Source organism: Rattus norvegicus, chromosome X (assembly GCF_036323735.1).
Source record: "Rattus norvegicus strain BN/NHsdMcwi chromosome X, GRCr8, whole genome shotgun sequence".
Classification (NCBI taxonomy): Eukaryota; Metazoa; Chordata; class Mammalia; order Rodentia; family Muridae; genus Rattus; species Rattus norvegicus.
Genome location: NC_086039.1, coordinates 125,164,995 through 125,185,254, shown reverse-complemented (window position 1 = coordinate 125,185,254; position 20,260 = coordinate 125,164,995). Strand labels below are relative to the sequence as shown.

Genomic DNA, 20,260 nt, shown 5'->3' with positions numbered 1-20,260 from the left:
AAAAGATAGCATATTTATTTGTGATCACTATGATATAAGAAATAAATTGAGAACTGGACTGCATCTACACAGACACAATTGAAGTATGGTGGGTCTAAGCCCAGGGTCCTTTGAAGAACTGCCACAGGAAAAATGAAGGAAATGGTACCTGATGCCTTTAAATGTTTAGACAGTGGGAAGCAGTATGCTATCCAGAGCAAAGCATATAGTCTGTGGAATGTGGCAGACCTAGGGTGATATGTGACTTTTTCTTTTTTTACTTTGGTGTTGTATAAGTCCAAGAATCACATTTTGAAATGTTTTGCTTTGCTTTCATCAGGTGTAGCATTATATAAATTTTACCATGATGAAATGTGATAATCTCTAGACTCAAGACCTAGTATATATGTTAAATGGCTAAGAAATAGCAGCTGTTCTTATTTATTTATAAAATACAGTAAACCCCAGCATAAGTGCACAGGCCTGTAACCCCCAGCTACTGAAGAGGGTGGAGCAGGATTGCAAGTTCAGGGTCTAACTGAACTGCTATAGAGACTTGAAAACCAGCCTGGACAACTTAATGTGACCTTTCCTAGACAAGGAAAGATTTTGGAGATCTAGGCCTAGACCTAAGTGGTAGAAGCTTGCCTAGCATGCATTCTCTTGCACTGTATGAGAATGTGTGTGTGTGTGTGTGTGTGTGTGTGTGTGTGTGTGTGTGTGTGTGTATATATATATACATACACACACATCTAAGAATTACTGATTTGTTGTCTCTTCATCTGTCTGTCTGTCTCTGTGCATGTCTGTGTATATGTTGGTAAAGAGGAAGAAAGGAGGAGATGAAGAAGAAAAGAAACAGAACAGAGATATGAAAGAGAACGAATAAAAACAGTGAAAAGGAAAGTTTTGGGGCTTTATTTGGTAAAAAAAAAACATTATGAAGTTGACATGTAAACATTGTGAATGTCAGCATTTGGAAAGGTGTGAAAAAAAGGAAGCCTCTGCTCATCTCAGAAGAATTAAAACCTAACCTATCTGGAAGCATTCATGATCCTCCTAGGAAAGGCCTCTCTCTTCCTTGGCACCCCTCTCATCTTGGGGAATCTCCTTACTCCCTAGGATCTCAAGGAAACATCTTAGCTGTCTGAGAACTTTATTTCTCTTCTCCATGGTCAATGCTGAAATGAATGCAAATATCACCAGTAGGGCCCAACAGTTCCATGTCGACCAACAGAATAATTCCCATAGCGTTCTCAGTTTCTACCACAACCTTTAAAAGAAGGTAACAATGTCTCTTGAAAGGCTATTGACTCTCAGAGTTACTTGGGAACTGGGTATGGAGTTTCGGATTCAGAATGGGAGACAGCAGGAGTTTATTGAATGCTAGAAAGAGGGTTGGCACTAGTTGTCTCAAAGGGCACCCAGACTATTATCTCATTATCTAAGCCCACAGTCACAGATGGGCCAGGCTCTTTCATCTCCATGGGGTTTGCTCATTGAAGCCAAGGAGAGGCTTCATGTACTCAAGAGAGCCTGGCTTCAGTTGCCAGGTATGTCACCATTGTGGAGGTGATTGTGTTACTCTTTAGAACACTTTCACACCCCCCCAATGTGTGTAACAACTCAAAGAGGTGACCATTTTCTTGGAATGGTTTTAGAATCTTTTGTGCAGAGGAATCTGTGTATGCAAGCAACCTCCCAAATTGGATTCCTGGAACCTGAGAGCTCAAGATTAAAGTTGACTTGTAAAAGTTGAGAATAGAATGGTGGGTACCAGAGACTGGGGTGGTGGTGGTGGTAATGGTGGAAAGACAGATAGAAGTTGGTCAATGGGTACACAGTTATAATTAGAAAGAAGAAATGGGCTTTAGTGTTTGGTTGCCCAGAAACATGAGTATAGTTAACAGCATTCTGCATGCTTCAAAAATAACCACAAGGGAATTTTGAGGGTGTTTGCTATAAAGAAATGATAAATAGATGATGTGACCCATATGCTAATTACCCTGATTTTGATCACTACGCAATGTATACATGTATCAAAATATCACATTGTATCTCATGAATATGTATAAGTAGTGTGTGCCAATTAAGGCGATAATAATAAAAAGAAAACCATTTTTGGATTAAGTTTCTATTTCTATGGAAGTTCCTTGCCTGAATAAAAATTTCTTTTCTCCTGGATACACAAAGTCATTAGTAACCATATAAATTGGCATGAATAAATTGGTGAGCTGAGGTGTTGTCATTAGCAGAGAAAGACTATTAATCAACGGGAACAAAATGCAGGACATGAAGATTTGAGAAGGTGTGGGGGAAGGGTAGGCAGAGATGTGGTTTTATTCCCAACAGGGAGGGCCAGCATAGAGATGCTGTACTGTGAGAAGGACTAGGTAAACAAGTAACAGAGAAGTCGATAAAAGGAAAGGTTATAGAGAGGGTAGGTAACACAGTTAGTGAACCTCATAATTTTCCTAAGCACTGACCTTTTATGTATGTAGAACCAAATGCCTGTTTTCTAACTTGATACTAATGAAGCAGGGTGTCATTTTATTAACTAAGTGAAGCAGTGATTTGCAAAGCCTGAATCAGACCTTTTTCTGTTCACAGAAATTAGAGCAGAGCCAGTACATTCCACCAATTTACTCAGTGTTTGATAACGCCAGAGAAAACTAGCCATGTTTGTGCAATGTATCTTTGAAACGACCTCCGAAGCTTAACCCATTCTTTGACTTCTTATTCATCCCTGGACCTAAACAGAAAAGTCACAATAGTGTATATTTAATCTTATTCGAAAGTGATTATCAGGGTTCCTTTCTATCTCTCGTCCACATCTCATATAATTTAAAATATTCTAAATTATATTTGATCTTAAAATATCACTCCACCATTTTATTACTGAAGCAAGAGATGATCACTGACAAGAGAGAGAGAGAGAGAGAGAGAGAGAGAGAGAGAGAGAGACCACAGATACCGTATGTCATAGTGTAAAGACCTGTTTATCACATTGAAGATAAGGCGTTGGGGTGCTTTATATCAGACCAAATCAAATAACAATAGGGGGCATTAGGTTAGGCACCAAGTGGATGGTGTGGACAAAAGGGGTTTCTGGGCAGTGAGCAAGATTTCTGCTCCTCAAACCCGGTTTAGTTAAAAGCATCGTCATTTTTACTTCTCAGACTTTTCTCTACCTCCAGCTTCGGTTAAGCTGTTATCATTCTGACCTGCAGGACCACAGTGGCTCTCTTTCTTTGTTGATTTTCCTTAGTTCACCACTCTATTAATTATAGAAGCTTAAATCAAGTCATTTGACCCCTCCACTTGTAATCTTGTAATGCTTTCCAAGTTTAGAATCTACTCTCCTTACCATGGTTCCTGGTCGCATTCCTCGGCTAAAATAAGCTCTCTTCTCATCTCTTTGTTCTTCCAACTACATCCATCTCCAACCATCCTCCTCTCTCCTCACTAATCGTTGCTCACACTGGTCTTTCATTAATTTCTACAGCTTTTTTTTTTTGCACTGGCTGTTTCCACATTAGGCTGTATCCTTCAATCCTTTTACTTGCCCAATTATAATGCCCCTCCTCAATAAGGCTCTCACTAGGCATCCTTTCCAAATTAGGTCTAAGCATTATACTCTTTCTTTGTTTTTTTTTCCATAGTGCATTATCTAAATGTACCACTATAACTTATTATTTACTTGATTTTGTCTGTCTTTCTTATTTGAAAGCAATCGTTCAAAAATTTTTATTTATTTAATATATACGTGCTCTGCTGCCTATACATCCACAGGTCACAAAAGAACCTCAGATCCCCTTATAGATGGTTGTGACCATCATTTGGTTGCTGGCAATTAAGCGCAGGACCTCTGGAAGAGCAACCAGTGCTTTTAACCACAAGCCATCTCACTAGCCCATAGAAAGGAATCTTTATGACAGTGGGGACCATATGTGTCTTGTTTATCATTGTAAGCTTAACAACTGTTAGATGAATGAAGAGGGAGGTACAATTTGCTATAGGTTTAGAAAAGTTGAAATGATTTTCATTATCAAAATAAAGGAGAGTATTTCAGGTGATACTAGAGGAGATGAAGTTGATAAATCAGAGGCATGGATCTGGCACATTTTGACAATAGTGAAAAATGGGAATTACCTACAGTAAGAGAGTCTTACAAGGCTGCATAGGGAGAAAAAGATGGTAAGTGGGTTGAGGTGAAGATACTGAATCTTAAAGAACAGACTGTATTTCTCGCTCATGTGGGCAATATCTTAAGTTTTTGTGATAGTTTTTCAAACAATGTTTGAGAAGAGTTTCCAAAATGGACGTTAACGTTAAAGTTTGTGTAATGAATGTCTCAAAAACATATTAGATTAGTCCTTTCTGTTAAGGAGCAACAGAGGAGAGAAACAGATTTACATGAATCAGTCAGGTTTCTTTGCTGTCAGACCATACAGTTGCCCGTACCATTTAATAAGAGAAGAAGTAGACAGTGATATATGTCGGCCTGCTTCTTCATAGTAGAGAACTAAGGAGCAGAGATGATTCAGAGACTTTGATGATAGAATGCATGTAGTGGGTCTCCTTTTGAATGAACAGAATTAAAGCATTAACAAAAATAATTTTTAATTTTAACAAAGCTTCAGGAGAAAAGCTGATGATTTCAGCCTTCAGTTATGAAAACTAAATTATAATGCTCCATATTGCACTATATTCCATATATGGAAATGAGCTAGCTCATTCTCTGTGCTTGAACCAAAGGAAAATTCCTTGAGTAAATTGTAAATTAGAAATTTTGAATAATATTTAAACAATGTTGCTTTGTTTAAACACACAGAGCTCCTTTCTTACATTGTCCTTTGCCCACGTTCTTTTAAAAATATACATTTAGTTTTTTAGTACTGAAACTATAATATAATTACATTACTTCCTTCTCTTCACTCCTCCATCCAGCCCCTCTTATGCACTCCTACCCATTTCTGCCTCTCAAATTCAGTCTCTCTTTCTTTAGTTATTTTTACATATATGAAAATATTCATAACTACAAGAATACAACCTGCTCAGTCAATATCATATTGCATATATGATCTCTGTGTTGACTCCTTGATATTGGATAACACATGGTGGAGGTCTCCTTTGAAGAATACTATTTTTCTCATTTTCAGAGTTCTCCAATTGCCCGTAGTTCTTTGTTTAAAGTTGAGACTTCATGGTGTTCCTGTTTTCCTGTCCTCAAGAAATCCTACCATAGAGGCCCAGTTTCTCTAAGGAGTTGTCTCTGAAAAGTCCACATTTCTGGAATGCTACATTTTTACAATCTTTAAAGCAACCAGAAGGCAGGATAGCATTCAATTCAACATTGTTCTTCGTTGGTAATGAATTGTTGTATAAATGATTTTTTGTTCACCCCTATTGGAACTATATTTTATATGAATTTGTCTCCGAGGTAGAATACACCACAGAGGGTAGATAGCTCACAGAATCTCTAGATTAACTCACTTATAATATGCAAGTTACAGTTAGTTTCAAGATACTAAGTTTCTTGTGTCTGGCATACTGTCAAAAAAATCACAGAGGCATAGAATCCTACATAAAAAGGGTCTGAGGAAAGGAAGGGCAAGAAACTGTTAGTGACTTGGTCAAGATAAAGCTAGCTAGTATCAGATCTTGAATTAGAACTCCTAGATCCTGATTCTGATTGGTGAATTTCAATCCCCTTTGCTGTAAGTGTCTTAGGCATACAGACATGATCTGATGCTGCAGCTAAATAAGAGGAATGTGAAGAAAACCAAGGCTTCAACAGGGACAAATAAACTTTTCAAATTATGTTGATAAGAAAGACCTTTTCTGTAGGTATGAGCAGGGCCAGGAAGACAGACCTTTCCTGTGTTTCTTTTTTCCCTAAATCTGAAACCCTGGAGTCAGAGAGAGCCATCTTCATTTAGTCTCTAGGCAAATGTCTGATATAAGAACAGTGTTTGAGGGAATGTCATGATAATACAGTCCCTTGGCTTCATTGAGAAAAACTTCATAGACAACTGGACTTGTGGAGTACATTTAGTTTGGATATGATGCATATATTTCATCAAATTACTTAATACATGTTGATACTCTGGTTTCTCTTCAGATCGTATAAATCTTTCGCCTTTTACTTAATACATGTTGAAAAGACAATCATAATCTCACAAGATTCATTTTCTAAACTTTCCAGATTGAACTCTCATTACTACATAACATAGTAGATCACATATATACACACATAGCAGTGCATGGAAAATTTTATTTCTTTATCTCAAAACTTTATATGATAGTATTCTATGTTTTGTGTGTTTTAGATCAAATAAAATTTTCCTGGGCATGCTCTTTTGCAAAAATAATGTCCAGGGGTTTAGCCCAAGCCACATTTTTAAGTAGGGACCTATGTATATGACTTGGAAAATTAGGTTAAAATCATTGATATACTTTTTATGTTTGATTTATACTTAATACTAAAACAAATTTAAATGAGAATTAGATTTTTATCTATTGGAATAAAGGGATGCATGGGTGACAAAATGTGAAAATCATCATCATGTGAATACCCATAGAGAGAAGTAGATGTTTCTTCTTACCTCGTTCTGTGTCATAGAGGTACACAAACTTCTCCCACTTGTAGTAACCGAGAAGACTCAGAATGGCACCCTTCAAGGCTGGGCGCATCTGGATGACAAACTGCACATCTGCATCAGTGGGAAAGCTAGGTGTGACAAAAGATGTGTGCAGGGCCCCACAGAAGGAGGTCAGGGTGTTCATTGACATCTGGTCATAGAATCCAAAGATAGCATACACCCCTCTGGAGAACTGGGAGCAGACTGCAATGAGAAAGAGAGGAACACATTTCAATAGGTCAGTTGTCCCCTGTGGCAGCTTGTAAGGTTAGAAAGCCAATGCATAATTAATCTCCGAATTAGCCATGCCAAAAAGCAAGCAAGCAAGCAAACAAAGAAGAACAACAAAGAAACAAGAAGTCAAGACTCTAGAAAAATATAAGAACCCTACCATGGTCTAGTTGCCCAGCAGGAAAATAATTAAGAAAGGGAAATCTTCATTGGCTATAGTTACATATTATCTGTGTTTACAGTGGCCACGAAATTGAGGAAGGGACAAGGTGACAGTTGTCTTATCTCATACAAGTCTCCCTGCTCAGCTTTAAGCACTTCAGGCTCTAATCTTCCCAAAATGGTTACCCAGTGACCCCTCAGTGTGGTCATGCCACCACCGAGGCAAACTTGTCTTTCCATGTCTTCAGCTCTTTTCCTCCAAGGTCAATGCACTGGATGCATATTGAATCAAACTAACTGCTAATGTGTCTACCTGGAAACATGTTATTCTTGCTATATCAAATAATGCTAAGACCACCAATGTATTGTAACAAAACCCCTTCATGTAGACTACTAATCTAGAGAATTTCAGATTGTCGACAGGCTGTGGGAATGGCTGACCTTTCAGTGGCCACTGAACCACAGGAGGCAGTTGGTTACTTACTGTGCCCAGGTAGAACTGGCCAAGTTCTACTTTGGTCCTATTCCATTTATCTAGTGGACTCATTAGCCTACATAGAGAAATTTCCTGGCCCCTTCATCATTATTGTCAGTTTTCCTTCATTTCAAAGTGGGCCATGCCACTGCCTCATCTCTCTTCTGGCCCAGAGGAGCTTAAAAAATGTGAACCAATTTCAATATTAGCTTCAGTAGAACATAATTAGCAAAGCAAATCAACTACAACAACACTGTGTGGTGCATTCCCAAACCAAGTGGAAATGATCTTTCGATTATCTGCACCAGTGCCTCCTTCCATTCATGCGAAGCAGACATTAACGGGCATAATGCAATGTGATTTAAGAGGTCCTGCATGGTCTCCCTTATCTGCTATGAAACCATAGATTCCAGTGTTAGGCTCAGTTCTTTAGTTTTATGGTATTGAAATAAAGGGCTGCTGCTTGGGAGAGGGATGAAGTAGAATCTTTAAAGCCGTTATCATGGTAAGACAAATGGATGTGTCCAAGTAGTGGTTGAGATGAGTAGGGAGGCAGAAGGCTACATGGGGATGGGAATGAGCAGCCTGGGATCCGACAAACAGTAAAGTCACTACACAACATGAGGAAAGAAAATATGAAAAGTAGGAGGAAGGCAAGTAGAGACCAATCTAATTCATTTTTCCACCACGTTATGAGAAAGTGAGTTCTTGATATCTCTGCTATCTTGCTTTCCATACATACTATTTAAATCTCTGCTGATTAGGGTCATTCATCGAGTAAACTAATCAGCCATTTGCTTGAGGGAGGCATTTCAAAGATTATCATTTACTCTGCCATTTCCAGTGCCATCTCCAGCATAAAAGACGACGGCCTTTGATTTCAGGAATTATAAGTGGGCTTAAAACATATAGACAGGAAAGCTCTTTATCTTAATTGAAGAATGGCAGCTAGCTGATGAAAGATGAGAGTCACAGGGAGTACTTAGAAACAAACAAAAAACTTTGGTTAGCGTGAAAGGAAAATTCATTCTAAGTTTAATCATTTAAACAGAGAGCTTATGATATCAGGTCAAATACTGAACAATAATAATGCTAACAGCCACAATGATGATGAAAAACAGATAACAGTAAAAGTTCAAGTAAATGAAGTATAATCAATGATAGTGATAAATAGTATTTAGCTAGGCATGGTGTTAAGTAGTATAAAACTATTATCTCATTTAATTTCTCTATGGACGTTATAAAGTATTGATACCTTTACTATTTAATTGCTAATTTGGACACCAAAAATAGCTCAGTTACTAAGTATCAACATGAACATTCTAGAACTTATAATCCTTACAGCCCAAATCCAACAGTGTCATTAGTAAATATCTCCTTCTATGAGATAGGTTTTTTCATTTTTAGCAAAAAAGAGAGATATCCAATTAAATTTGTATTTCATATAGATAGTAAATTAGTTTTAACATATATATGTTTCAAATTCATACAGTAAAACTTATTTGTAGTTTATTTGAAATTCAAATTCAACTGAGCATCCTTATTTTACTGAAAATGCAAGAAGTTGTCCCTACTAATGGTCATGGAAACAAAAGGCTTAAACAAGCGATCATGGTCCTTCAACCAAAATGAGTCAAAGGATAACTGATAGTTCTCAGCTCCATACCAGCTAGTAATCACAGAGGAAGACCCAGGTGCCCTGCATAAAACAGGTTGCTTTTCAAGATCTAGATGCAGCATGTTTTCAGCATGGAGAACCCCATTCTGACTAATTTGTTTTTGTCAAATAAGTGAAAAGAAATTATAGTGATGAGATTCTGGCTATTAGAAAGGGAAGTGTTGTGTTCCTCATATCTATTATTTTGAGACTCGGAAGTCATTTATGGAGCTTTCATACTCCGTTAAATTTGCTTATTTATTTAGAGTACGATAAAGACCCAGAAAGTCATCAGTTAATCCAAGAACTATAACATAACTAATAACTTTTTAGTTGTATATTTCTCTTTTATTTCTCTTGTTGGGACAACCTTTCCTCAAGTCCAGAAGGCACACACATGATGGTGGATACCAACAAGTATTAAGAGAATATCATTCCATCTTCTACTGTCTTCATATATAGCAAAGGACCAGCAAATATTGACTTGTAGAAGGTTTTCTTTTTTCCATCCACAGCAATAAGTGTCGGTAGCATGAACAGAGGGCCCAGAGACCAATCACAGAGGAGAGCTGGCACAGGAGGACACAGGGGATCATAGCGGGGCCTCTCAGAGCAGATTTTTACAACCATACTTGGTTGCAGAGAACACAGTTGAAGAAACTTCAAACTTTCACATAGAATAATCTGCTTTCAACATATACACATACACACACAATGTCTATGTGTGTACATAACAATATTAATTAGTATAATTATGTACAATATATAGTATCAATATTAAAAAGAAGTCATAAAATTAAAAGGGAGTTGGAAGAGGAGAGAGAAGGGCGAAATGATGCAAATACAGTAGTACCCTTGTATAAAATTTTCAAAAGTTTAACCAAACAGGAAGTATGGTTTTAGATTCCTAGGGTGAACTGGGAGGAACCTAGTGAGCTTTTTCCTTATTTATTGCTTTTCAAAGCCTAGTATTTACTGTTGGAAACCTTTGAGATGAAAATTTTAAGGATCGAGTCTCACCATGTACCTCTGACTGTCCTGGGCTTTGCTGTGTAGATCACGCTAGCCTCAAATGCTCATAGATCTGTCTGCCTCTACCTTCCAAGCCGTGACATTAAAGACATATTTCACCAGCCCTGCTTGAAATGAAATTTTATGTGCAAAAGTCTAATACTTATATAGAAAGATAAATATATAAAGGAGAATATTTGAGCTTGTGTGTTGAACAGATTTCTACCGGTCTGACACTACCTATTATAAAGAAACTTCAATATAAAAAGTACCTTGTACAAGGTCATACAATGAATTATGAACCAGGCTGTTAGGAATGCTTTCTTAGAATTTCCTCAATATCCATATTCTGGACCTGTCTAGGGCAGTGTGGATTAGGATTTGCCTAGTATGAAAGGAGCATACTTTCAATTCTTCAGCCAAAGGCATAAAAATGGATCTCAACTAGCTGCCTTAGCCCCTTCCAACTCCCAGAATCAACAAGAACCAGTGGCGGGTTGGTGATAGTTTTAATACTGGTGAGTTTTGAAGGAATGTCTGTTTCCTTTCTTGAATCCTTAGTGTACGACACCCACTTCTTTACATTTTAGAAGATTGTTCTTGGTAGAAGACTGATGAGGAAAATGTTTGTCATGGCAGTTTTCTAAAGTCATACGTAAAGAGGAAGGGCGCTATCTTTTAAGAGAGGCAGATTTTGGTTCCATTTCTTGGCTGCATGACTTAATGTAGATTAGTCAATATCTGTGAGCCTTGGGTAGGGCCACTGTTATAGACAGAGGGTCAGAAGTTAGACTATTTAGATGGGAAGAGACACCCTAACTATGGGTGGCACTTTTCCCTGGGTTGGTTTCCTGGACTAAATAAAGAGGAGAGAGTAAAAAGAATACCAACATCCATTTCTCTCTGTTTCATGGCTATGGATATAATGTGACCAACCACCTCATGCTCCTGGCCCCCATGAATTCCCTACCAGGATGGACATACCTGTGAACTGTGAATCAAAAACAAACTCTCCTAGAGTTGTTTTTGTCAGAAGTTTCTTCCCAGCGATGGGGAAAGCAGCTAATCTAAGCCTAGATGTTAACATCTATCACTAGTTAAGTAACTTACTTGCTACTTAGTTTTTTGCCTCTGAGCTTGTTTCTTTTTTTTCAGAATCAACACAGTAATAGTGCCTATGTCAATCAAGACTGTTCTGAAAATTAAACTGGGCTAATTGATGGGAGGTGTCTAGTGTGGAAATATAGAGCTCTTTATTTACTCAAAAATGTTTATTGAGCTTCTACTGTATGCTTGATGGGCACTGAGAGGTAGGAGAAACTGTCCTCTTACATCTTATATATCATTGACAGGAAAATCCAATAGATGATATAAACAAGTTAAATATGAAGTATGTTGATTTCATATAGTCTGCTTTTATTCCCTTGGCATGCTTTGCTCCCCTTTAACGCCTTCACATTATTTTATGCCGTCCCCAGCTGCTATTGACCTCAGTCTTGCACTGCATGTCTAGGTAGCACAGTTTGCCTTCTCTTTTGCCTGTTTGATCCATTTCTTTGCTGTTTTTCCCATTCTCATTCCTGGGTAATCATGGTTTACAAAAGGAATCCTGGCGATTTGGCTCAAGAATGTGCTGTCATCCTCTGCCTCTTAGTCTCCCTAAATTACGATCTCTGGCCTGTAGCCTCTGAACCATTTTGATATGAAATAACTTGGTTGTCTTTCTCTTAGGAATGCCTGCCTCCACCTCTTCCCTAGTACAAAAACCAAATTCTTCTCACTGAGAATGCTGTTTCTGATGCATCCTGTTTTCCTAGGAACTATGTTGTAGTTCTCCAGCTGTGCTCCCTTCAGTGGTGAGGGACAAGCAGAGCTGGACCCAGCTGTCACACTTTTATTTATAGTTCCTGAAATCTGAAAGCTTGGGACAGGTACTGTTAATGTACAGCATAGCATCTAATTACACAACCTGTAGTCCAAAAAGCATAATTAAAGATGTCAAACAACTCAATTATTCCAAGAATGCAAATAGCAATATTGTGGATCATTTACAGAACACTTTTCAAAACCCTTGGAGTCCATCAGAAAAAAAGGAAACTAAAGTCTCTTGCTGATTACATGAGAAGCAAGCATGAAGCAGAACAATATAGCTATGAAGGAACTGGTCCAGATGGATCATGAGAAGCTTCTTAACATAATACCAGAGTATATTGAACTCCAGCAGATCAATGAAGCACAGCACTTGGAGAGACTTGAAGAGATCATATAGACTGGTGATTTCTAAAACTCTTCCATTAGTCCACAGTAGATTTCTAGTCCGGTGAAAGGAGTGGCGCGCGTGCAAGTGTGTGTATGTACATTATGTTTGAGATAAGATCAATCACACACAGACAGACAGACAGACAGACAGACAGACACACACACACACACACACTCATTTGCAGTGATTTGTTCATTGGTCCATTGGCAACTCACATGCAGGGTAGATCCTTACAAAAACAGGAATTAAGATGCCTATACTTTACCACGTCAGTTGGAACAAAATGGAAGAAGAATAATTTGATAATAATATTATGTAGACAATGAAAATAAACACAAAGGTCCAGATAATAGATGACCCCCCTAGTAAATGAGGAGAACCTACATTGAAGGTGAGGAGGACACAGATGCTCCAAGTGCTTTCTTGAGCACGGTATACTTTTCTCCATTTTATTTCTGCCTCCTATCATTGCATATGGGGTCACATTTCTTTTGAAAAGGGGGTGTAGATAATTATAGCAATGTGTACCCATTATATCTTTACCCATAGTCACATCTCTGTCTCCTCTGTGGTGGGCAAACTTGTACCCTTTCCAAAAATGCTCATATTTTAATCCCACAAATCTGTGAGTAAGATTAAATGTTAGCGGAAAGGCTGTAGGTGGAATTAAGGTTGTTAATCACCCAATCTTAAAATAGTGAGGTTGTCCCGGATCATCTGTATGGCCTAATGTGCTCCATCATGGAAGACAGGCACAGAAGGTGCACACTAGAGTGAGATGAGAAAGACTTAACTGTCCACTGCTAGCTTTGGGATCAGGAAGAGTTAGTGGTCCAAGGAATGTGAGGGCCCTTTAAAAGTCAGAAAAGGCATTCTTTTTTTTTTTAAATTTATTTAATACTTAATAATAATTCTTTGGTTTCCGGGCAAACATCCCCCTCCTCCCTCCCCTTCCTTATGGGTGTTCCCCTCCCAACCCTCCCCCCATTGCCGCCCTCCCCCCAACAGTCTAGTTCACTGGGGGTTCAGTCTTAGCAGAACCCAGAACTTCCCCTTCCACTGGTGCTCTTACTAGGATATTCATTGCTACCTATGGGGTCAGAGTCCAGGGTCAGTCCATGTATAGTCTTTAGGTAGTGGCTTAGTCCCTGGAAGCTCTGGTTGCTTGGCATTGTTGTACTTTTGGGGTCTCGAGCCCCTTCAAGCTCTTCCAGTTCTTTCTCTGATTCCTTCAACGGGGGTCCTATTCTCAGTTCAGTGGTTTGCTGCTGGCATTCGCCTCTGTATTTGCTGTATTCTGGCTGTGTCTCTCAGGAGCGATCTACTTCCGGCTCCTGTCGGTCTGCACTTCTTTGCTTCATCCATCTTGTCTAATTGGGGGGCTGTATATGTATGGGCCACATGTGGGGCAGGCTCTGAATGGGTGTTCCTTCAGTCTCCGTTTTAATCTCAGAAAAGGCATTCTAATGAGTTCCTTTTCACAGTACCGGGATCAAAATACAGTCCTACTAACACCTCAATTTTAATATGGCAAGACCTATATTAGACTTCTGACCTCCAGACCTGGATAATAATAAATGTATGTTGTTTTAGAACTGTGAATTGGACGCAATGTTTTATGGTAGCAAATATTAAATTAATATGCTAAACACAGTGAAATTAGGTTGGTAACTCTGTCGATCTATCCTTTCAGTATGAAGGGAGCTCACTGTTTTACCTGGGCAATACTTCTCATTGAGCCTACTTTTATCCTTTGGGTCTCTCCAGTGCCATACAATATATACATCACTTCAATTTTATAAGCCCTCAATGATTTTTTTACTAGATATTCAATAATGCAGCAATACAGTGAGAAAAGTCATAATGGAAATGATGTGCAAATGTGTGTCTTTAATCTATAAACTGTCTTTGTCCTGTCAGCGTGACCATCAGCTGAAAGATTCCAATTATCCAAAATCCTTAATACCTGCATAAACTATTTTTCTAACTCCTCTCTTATTCCGTCTAATGACATGCTGATGGAAACCTTGTAATCCTCAGTTTCGGCAACCTCTCCCACATTCTGCTCCCATATGTCTATTGAAGCATTTGGCTTTATTGATGGTTATCATGGATCTTGACTATTGAGCACCATTTGATATTGTTGATAAAGTCCTGCTTCTTAAAATTCTCCTTTCTATTCCCATAGCATTAAATTCTGGTCTTTTTGGACCTGGAGAAATGGCTCAGGGGTTAAGAGCACTGGCTGCTCTTTCACAGGACCTGAGTCTGATTTCTAACACCCACATGGCAACTCACAACACTCTGTAGCTCTACAGTCAGTCCCAGGTGGTCGGATCCCCTTTGCTGACCTCTGTGGACATCAAGCATGCATATGGTACACAGACATTTGTGCAGGTCAGACATATGCACACATCAAATAAATTAAAAGAAACTTGCTTCATTTGAACTCCCTCACTCCTCCTTGTCAGTTTCCTCGTGTCCCAACAATTCAATGAAGATGTTTGCAAAGGCATTGTCGCTGACCTGCTTCTTACACTGAATGTAATGGTCTTTCCACATATATTTACAAAGGTCCTACTGTGTGCTAGGCAGCTCATTTCACCTCTTTTTACTTCCACGTGGATGAATTTTAAGTAGATACTTATGAGCTCCAGATCTGCATTTCCAACTCCCCATTAAACAGCCCTAAGGCATCACAGAGCATATTGTTTTCTTATTTGCATTACCAACCTATTCATCTGCTCTTCTTCTCCATGCTTCTTCTAACATGTTACTCCTCACCCAGTCACTCATGACAGAGCCTGAGAGGTCATATTTGCCTCTACTTTCTCTCCTACTCCTTTGTTCTGCTGTTTTGTAATGCTCCATCTAATCAGCCGCTACAGCAGTGGTCCTCAACCTTCCTAATGTCATGACCCTTTAATACAGTCCCTCATGTTGTGGTGACCCTTACTCATAAGATTATGTTCATTACTACTTTAAAACTGTAATTCTGCTATTGTTATGAATTGCAATGTGTGTTTTTCAATTGTCTTAGGTGACTCCCATTGATCATGACCCATAAGTTGAAAACCACTGCTCTAAAGTATATAAAGTATATTTATCCTCTATTTACCTTTAATTCATGTTCTCAATCTTTCTTGTAGTATGACAATAGTCTTTTAATTGGGCACATGCTTGCAGTACTTTTTTTCAGTTTCACTTTTCCTTTTTGTTCAGGTTGATTAGTCAAAATAACAGCGTCGCAATATCCTTTTCTGTGAGGACGACTCCTGTGTATGAGTTGTTAATGGTCCAATGAGTGCAGCTTTGCAAATGACTCATCTCAAGATTGCTCAACCTTGACACTATTGACATTCTGTTTGGAATATCATTGTGTAAGTTGTCTTGTGCACTATTAGATGTTTAGTAACATCTTTGGATTCTATTCACTGGGTTCCATGAGTACCATTTCAGCACAGTGATGATAACCCAAAATGCCTCAAAATCTGTTTCCTGTCTGCAGGAGACTTCTATTTGTCCAACACACTGAATATCACAAATTTAGCTATGATTTCCACCCTGAATAGAAAGGAAGAAAGAGACCCTAACCTAATGATCATGTCTACAAAATCCCAAAAGAGTCATCATTTTAGGGTAAATGCTTAGGAAAAGTATAAATTTTGGACACTTCAAGACCAACAGATGAGAACTTAAATCTCTGATCTTGCATTTTATTGTCTATATTTAATCTGGGAATGGAGGAGAAGGGGAACCAGATAGAAGATAGATATGGTAGAGCTCATATGAAATGAAAGTTAGCTTATAGCATCCCTGGGTTTATACAGATCAGTCCCCACTAGCCTTGATGGCCTGTGGTCTTGGAGCTCCATAACCATAGTGGGTATTTGTAGTTTTGAGTCAGAACAAGGTGTCAGCTCCATTCTCCTGCTGATGATTCTAAGGTTTAATTACTGTCTTGGTGTTAATTCCTTTGAACATTTTGTTCTACTCTCAGGAGTGCACTGCCTTCTGACAGTCTAACTAGTTATTTCTGCAATTACATGGCATGTATCTAAACGCCAACAAAGAAAACACTCATTATCAACATTTGATCCTACTTGACTATAATGGCTTATAAATACAGTGTTAACATACAAATGCATGTATTTTGGAAAATTCATTTTGCACCTTTAACTGTAAACCACCTTTCTTTAACAGAGTTATAAATGTCCAGGAATGTATTGAAATGGATCAGCCCCTTTATGTTAAGATAATGTGGTCAAACATTTGAAGTTCAGTAGTAGGATATGGGTTTAAATTTTGTTTGCCTATTCATTAATTTAGTCGTTCATCTAATAACATTTGAATTCCTAATGCATAATAAACATTACTCTTATGATAACCCCAAATACCTTGGTTTACTATTGTTGGGCCAGAAACCCCCCTGAACTTTCAGATCTGTCATTTGTAACATCTGCCCTGCCTTCTTCATAGGATGTGCAGAGAATAAATGTAAGTAGCTGAAATTCCTTTAGAAAAATGGCCAAGATTGCTTACTAAGCGTCAGCGAGTGAGCTGTATTGGTACTGAGTTCCCAGGAATCATCATCCTCTTTCCACATAACTCAACAGGATTTCATTCTTTTCAGCTTTGGTTTCTGCCATCTAGCACATATCACTGTCAATCCGCAAACATAGTAAGGACCCTTCTCGACTTGAAACTCATTTAAAATGGGAGCTATCAAGACTCTTAATTGAAAAACCAATTGAGTCAGTGATGCATTCATAGTCAATGAAATAATTTTCTATAGCTACATGGAAAATGGATGCTTGCATAGTGCCTTAGAATAAACCCTAGAATTTGTCGTGGACTGATAGGAGCTTCAAGCTTGGTAACATGCCATAAATGATTTGAAAAGAATTTCTTTCATTTGGTAGCTCATACTGTGGAGAGAAAGCGAGGAAGGACTCCAAATAAAAGCAATTCTTAAAAGTTAAACCATAGATATTTTTTATGTCATTTTCTAAAGGCTTAAAAATTTCACAATTAAGAAATTATATAAAGTAATAAAATAGTCCAATTACCAGTTAGGAATTCATACTTCCACTGTTTGAATTCTTTTGCACATTCTATTTTTTTGAGACAGAATCTTTCTGTATTCATGTTATCCAGGTAGGCCTTGAACTTCTGTACATACCATATTCTCTTAAGTACTGCTGATTATTATAAATTCACCCCTTCATAAAATATGACATTTGGCATTCTACTTCTAGATAATTCTATTAGAAATTTCCTCATCTTATTGAGCACAAATCTGCCTCTCTGTAGCTTTAATGATCTGTTAATCTTTTCCAGAGACAGGTGCCAAAGCTCAAGTATTTACTTCATATTCTAACAGTAGACCACCAGACATCTATAGGTATGAGTAGAACTCCTTTTCTTCAAGCTAACTACCCCTAGTACCAGGTGTTCTTTTGATGTATAACATTACTCTAAGCACCCTCCTCTGAATATGTTCCAGTTTGTCAAAACCTGTTTGTAGCCAGGATGGAGTATAACTGTTAGTGAGGTTGAACCCATCAACAAACAAACAAACAAACAAACAAACAAACAAAAATGCTGTTTTACCTCCATTTTGGTATACACAAGACATATTTGTCAGAGCCACCAAGAATGCTAATGATGTATTTTTTGATACAATATAGTTCCATAGAATATACCTTGAGGTCTTGAATGTATAAGCCATATGCATTAATAAGAATTTCTGGGAGCTGGATATGGTTTTGTGGTTATGAGTACGCACTGTTTTTACAGAGGATCCCAGTTAGGTTCCCAGCGCCCATGATGGGTAGTTCATAACCACTCGTAACTCCAACTTTGGGGACTCCAATGCCCTCTTCTGGCCTCCATGGTTTCCTATACTTACATACATATAAAGAATTTCTGTCATGGCTGGTACCCCACAAATATGTATACTTGGTGTCAATATTTTCTGTCCTTAAAATATTTCTATGTTTTTAAAATATCTTCATGATTTTGACACAACGTTTTTTTGGGAAATTTAAAAATCTGATTTGGTTAATAAATAAAATCAGTTTTTTCTTTAGTTATGTGTCATCTGCAAATTTGATCAGATGGTTTTGGGTAGTGTTATCTAAGTTATTGACAAAACTCTGGAGATGACAGAGTTAAGGGCCATTTTGTTACAAAAGCTACCTCTTTCTTTACTTTCCAGGATATGGAAAATTAGTTAATAAATACTCTAGTTAAAGCTCCTTGGTCCTGCAAATGTATTCTTTTATCACTTGCAGTTTAGGTAGTATGAATGATTAACTGACCTTGGTTCTTTCAACCTCTTCCTAGGTATGGTGTTATAATTGACTTCTTACAATTTCTGATCAAGTACCTTAACTATTTTTAATTGAGTTTTATGCAGAGGAAGCAAAAAGAAGAGGATGCTGAGAGGAAAGAAGACATTAGGACAGAGAGATAGATGCCTTTTGGTGAAAAAATAAAGGGAAACCCCTTCTTCTTATAAATTTCCATATTGTGTTATAGTCTAAGATCAAAAGTTGACTCATTACACTTTATTGTTATGAAGCAACTCATATGCTCATTTTACATGTAGAATTATGGCTACACGATCAGCTCTTAATATCCACGGCCTTCAACAGTTCTGGTTTCCAGAAGACCTTCTTTTGAAAAGTTAGTAGATTTGTAATATTCAGCAAATGCAGCCCTGAGGGAACACTACTCTTTTTTTTTTAAAAGATTTATTCATTTACTTTATGCATGAGTACACTGTAGCTGTCTTCAGATACACCAGAAGAGGGCATCAGATTCCTTTACGGATGGTTGTGAGCCACCATGTTGTTGCTGGGAATTGAACTCAGGACCTCTGGAAGAGCAGTCAGTGCTCTTAACCGCTGAGCCATCTCTCCAGCCTGGAACACTACTCTTGAAAAGCCATTAGGCTTTTCACAATATCCAGGCTTGGTGGTTATAAAAACCATTCACCTTATTATTTCAATAGAATTCTATATAATCTCCATCATTTAAAAGTAGTTCAACAGCCTGAAGCAAGGAAGCGAACAAACAAAAGAGAACCCAAATAATTTCCATGTATATATAAAAAAAGTGAGTTTAAATTAAAGGCACTTTTGAAAACTTAGACTCCTGAGATTTTTCAAAAAGTTATTTTTTTGTTAGCAATTTCATAAAAATATGTAATGTGTCTCAGTAGTTTGCACCCCCAATATTCTCTCACCTCTTCCCTTTTGTATGAAACACTTCTTCCTAAGAAGATGACCCTCTTCAACTTTCATGTTTCTTTTTGTGCATTACCCACTGAACGTAAAGATGATTGCTTGCATCAGTATGAGCAGGAAGCTGTTTGCTGGACTATGGGCTACTTTTCACTATCTTGGCCATTGGGGTCTGGGCAAAATTGTGTGCCTCAAAAGTCTAGGCAGAGGTATTTGTCACTTTAGGGCTTACATTCAGAAAGAAGAAGTCTCAGCACAAGAGTCTGCTGCTATCCATTTGAAAACTATTTTCACTGGGAGCAGTCACTTTAGGTTTAATCTGAGAACTCAGTCCTCTAAAATTGGTTGTCGAATCCTCTCTAGCCTTTTGGCTAATGGGAGAAAGACATTCCTTGAAAGACAGGAATTTTGGCTCTTGGAGCTAATTTAGAAAAAGTTCAAGCTTTTGTAAAATGCTACCAATCAAAGAGTGACTGTCACTCAAAATGTGTTTCTTATGACTAGTGACTAGATGTGCTTTGTCCAAGCTGGTAGCCACCAATCACTTGTGACTATGTAAGGTTAAATTAATATAATTATCTAGGTGTTGTA

General features: G+C 38.0%; 1 protein-coding gene across 7 annotated transcripts in view; it reads right to left on the bottom strand.

The window, feature by feature from the left end:
- Window positions 1-20,260, bottom strand: part of Gria3 (glutamate ionotropic receptor AMPA type subunit 3) — a 265,716-nt gene that overhangs the window by 184,436 nt on the left and 61,020 nt on the right. For all 7 annotated transcript variants that reach the window (XR_005497951.2, XM_017601951.3, XM_006257501.5 and 4 more), the window contains 1 exon segment: window positions 6,588-6,827. Coding sequence is in view for 6 of the 7 variants with exons in the window: in XM_017601951.3 (XP_017457440.1) it covers window positions 6,588-6,827 (240 nt within the window). In the remaining variant the exon portion in view is untranslated.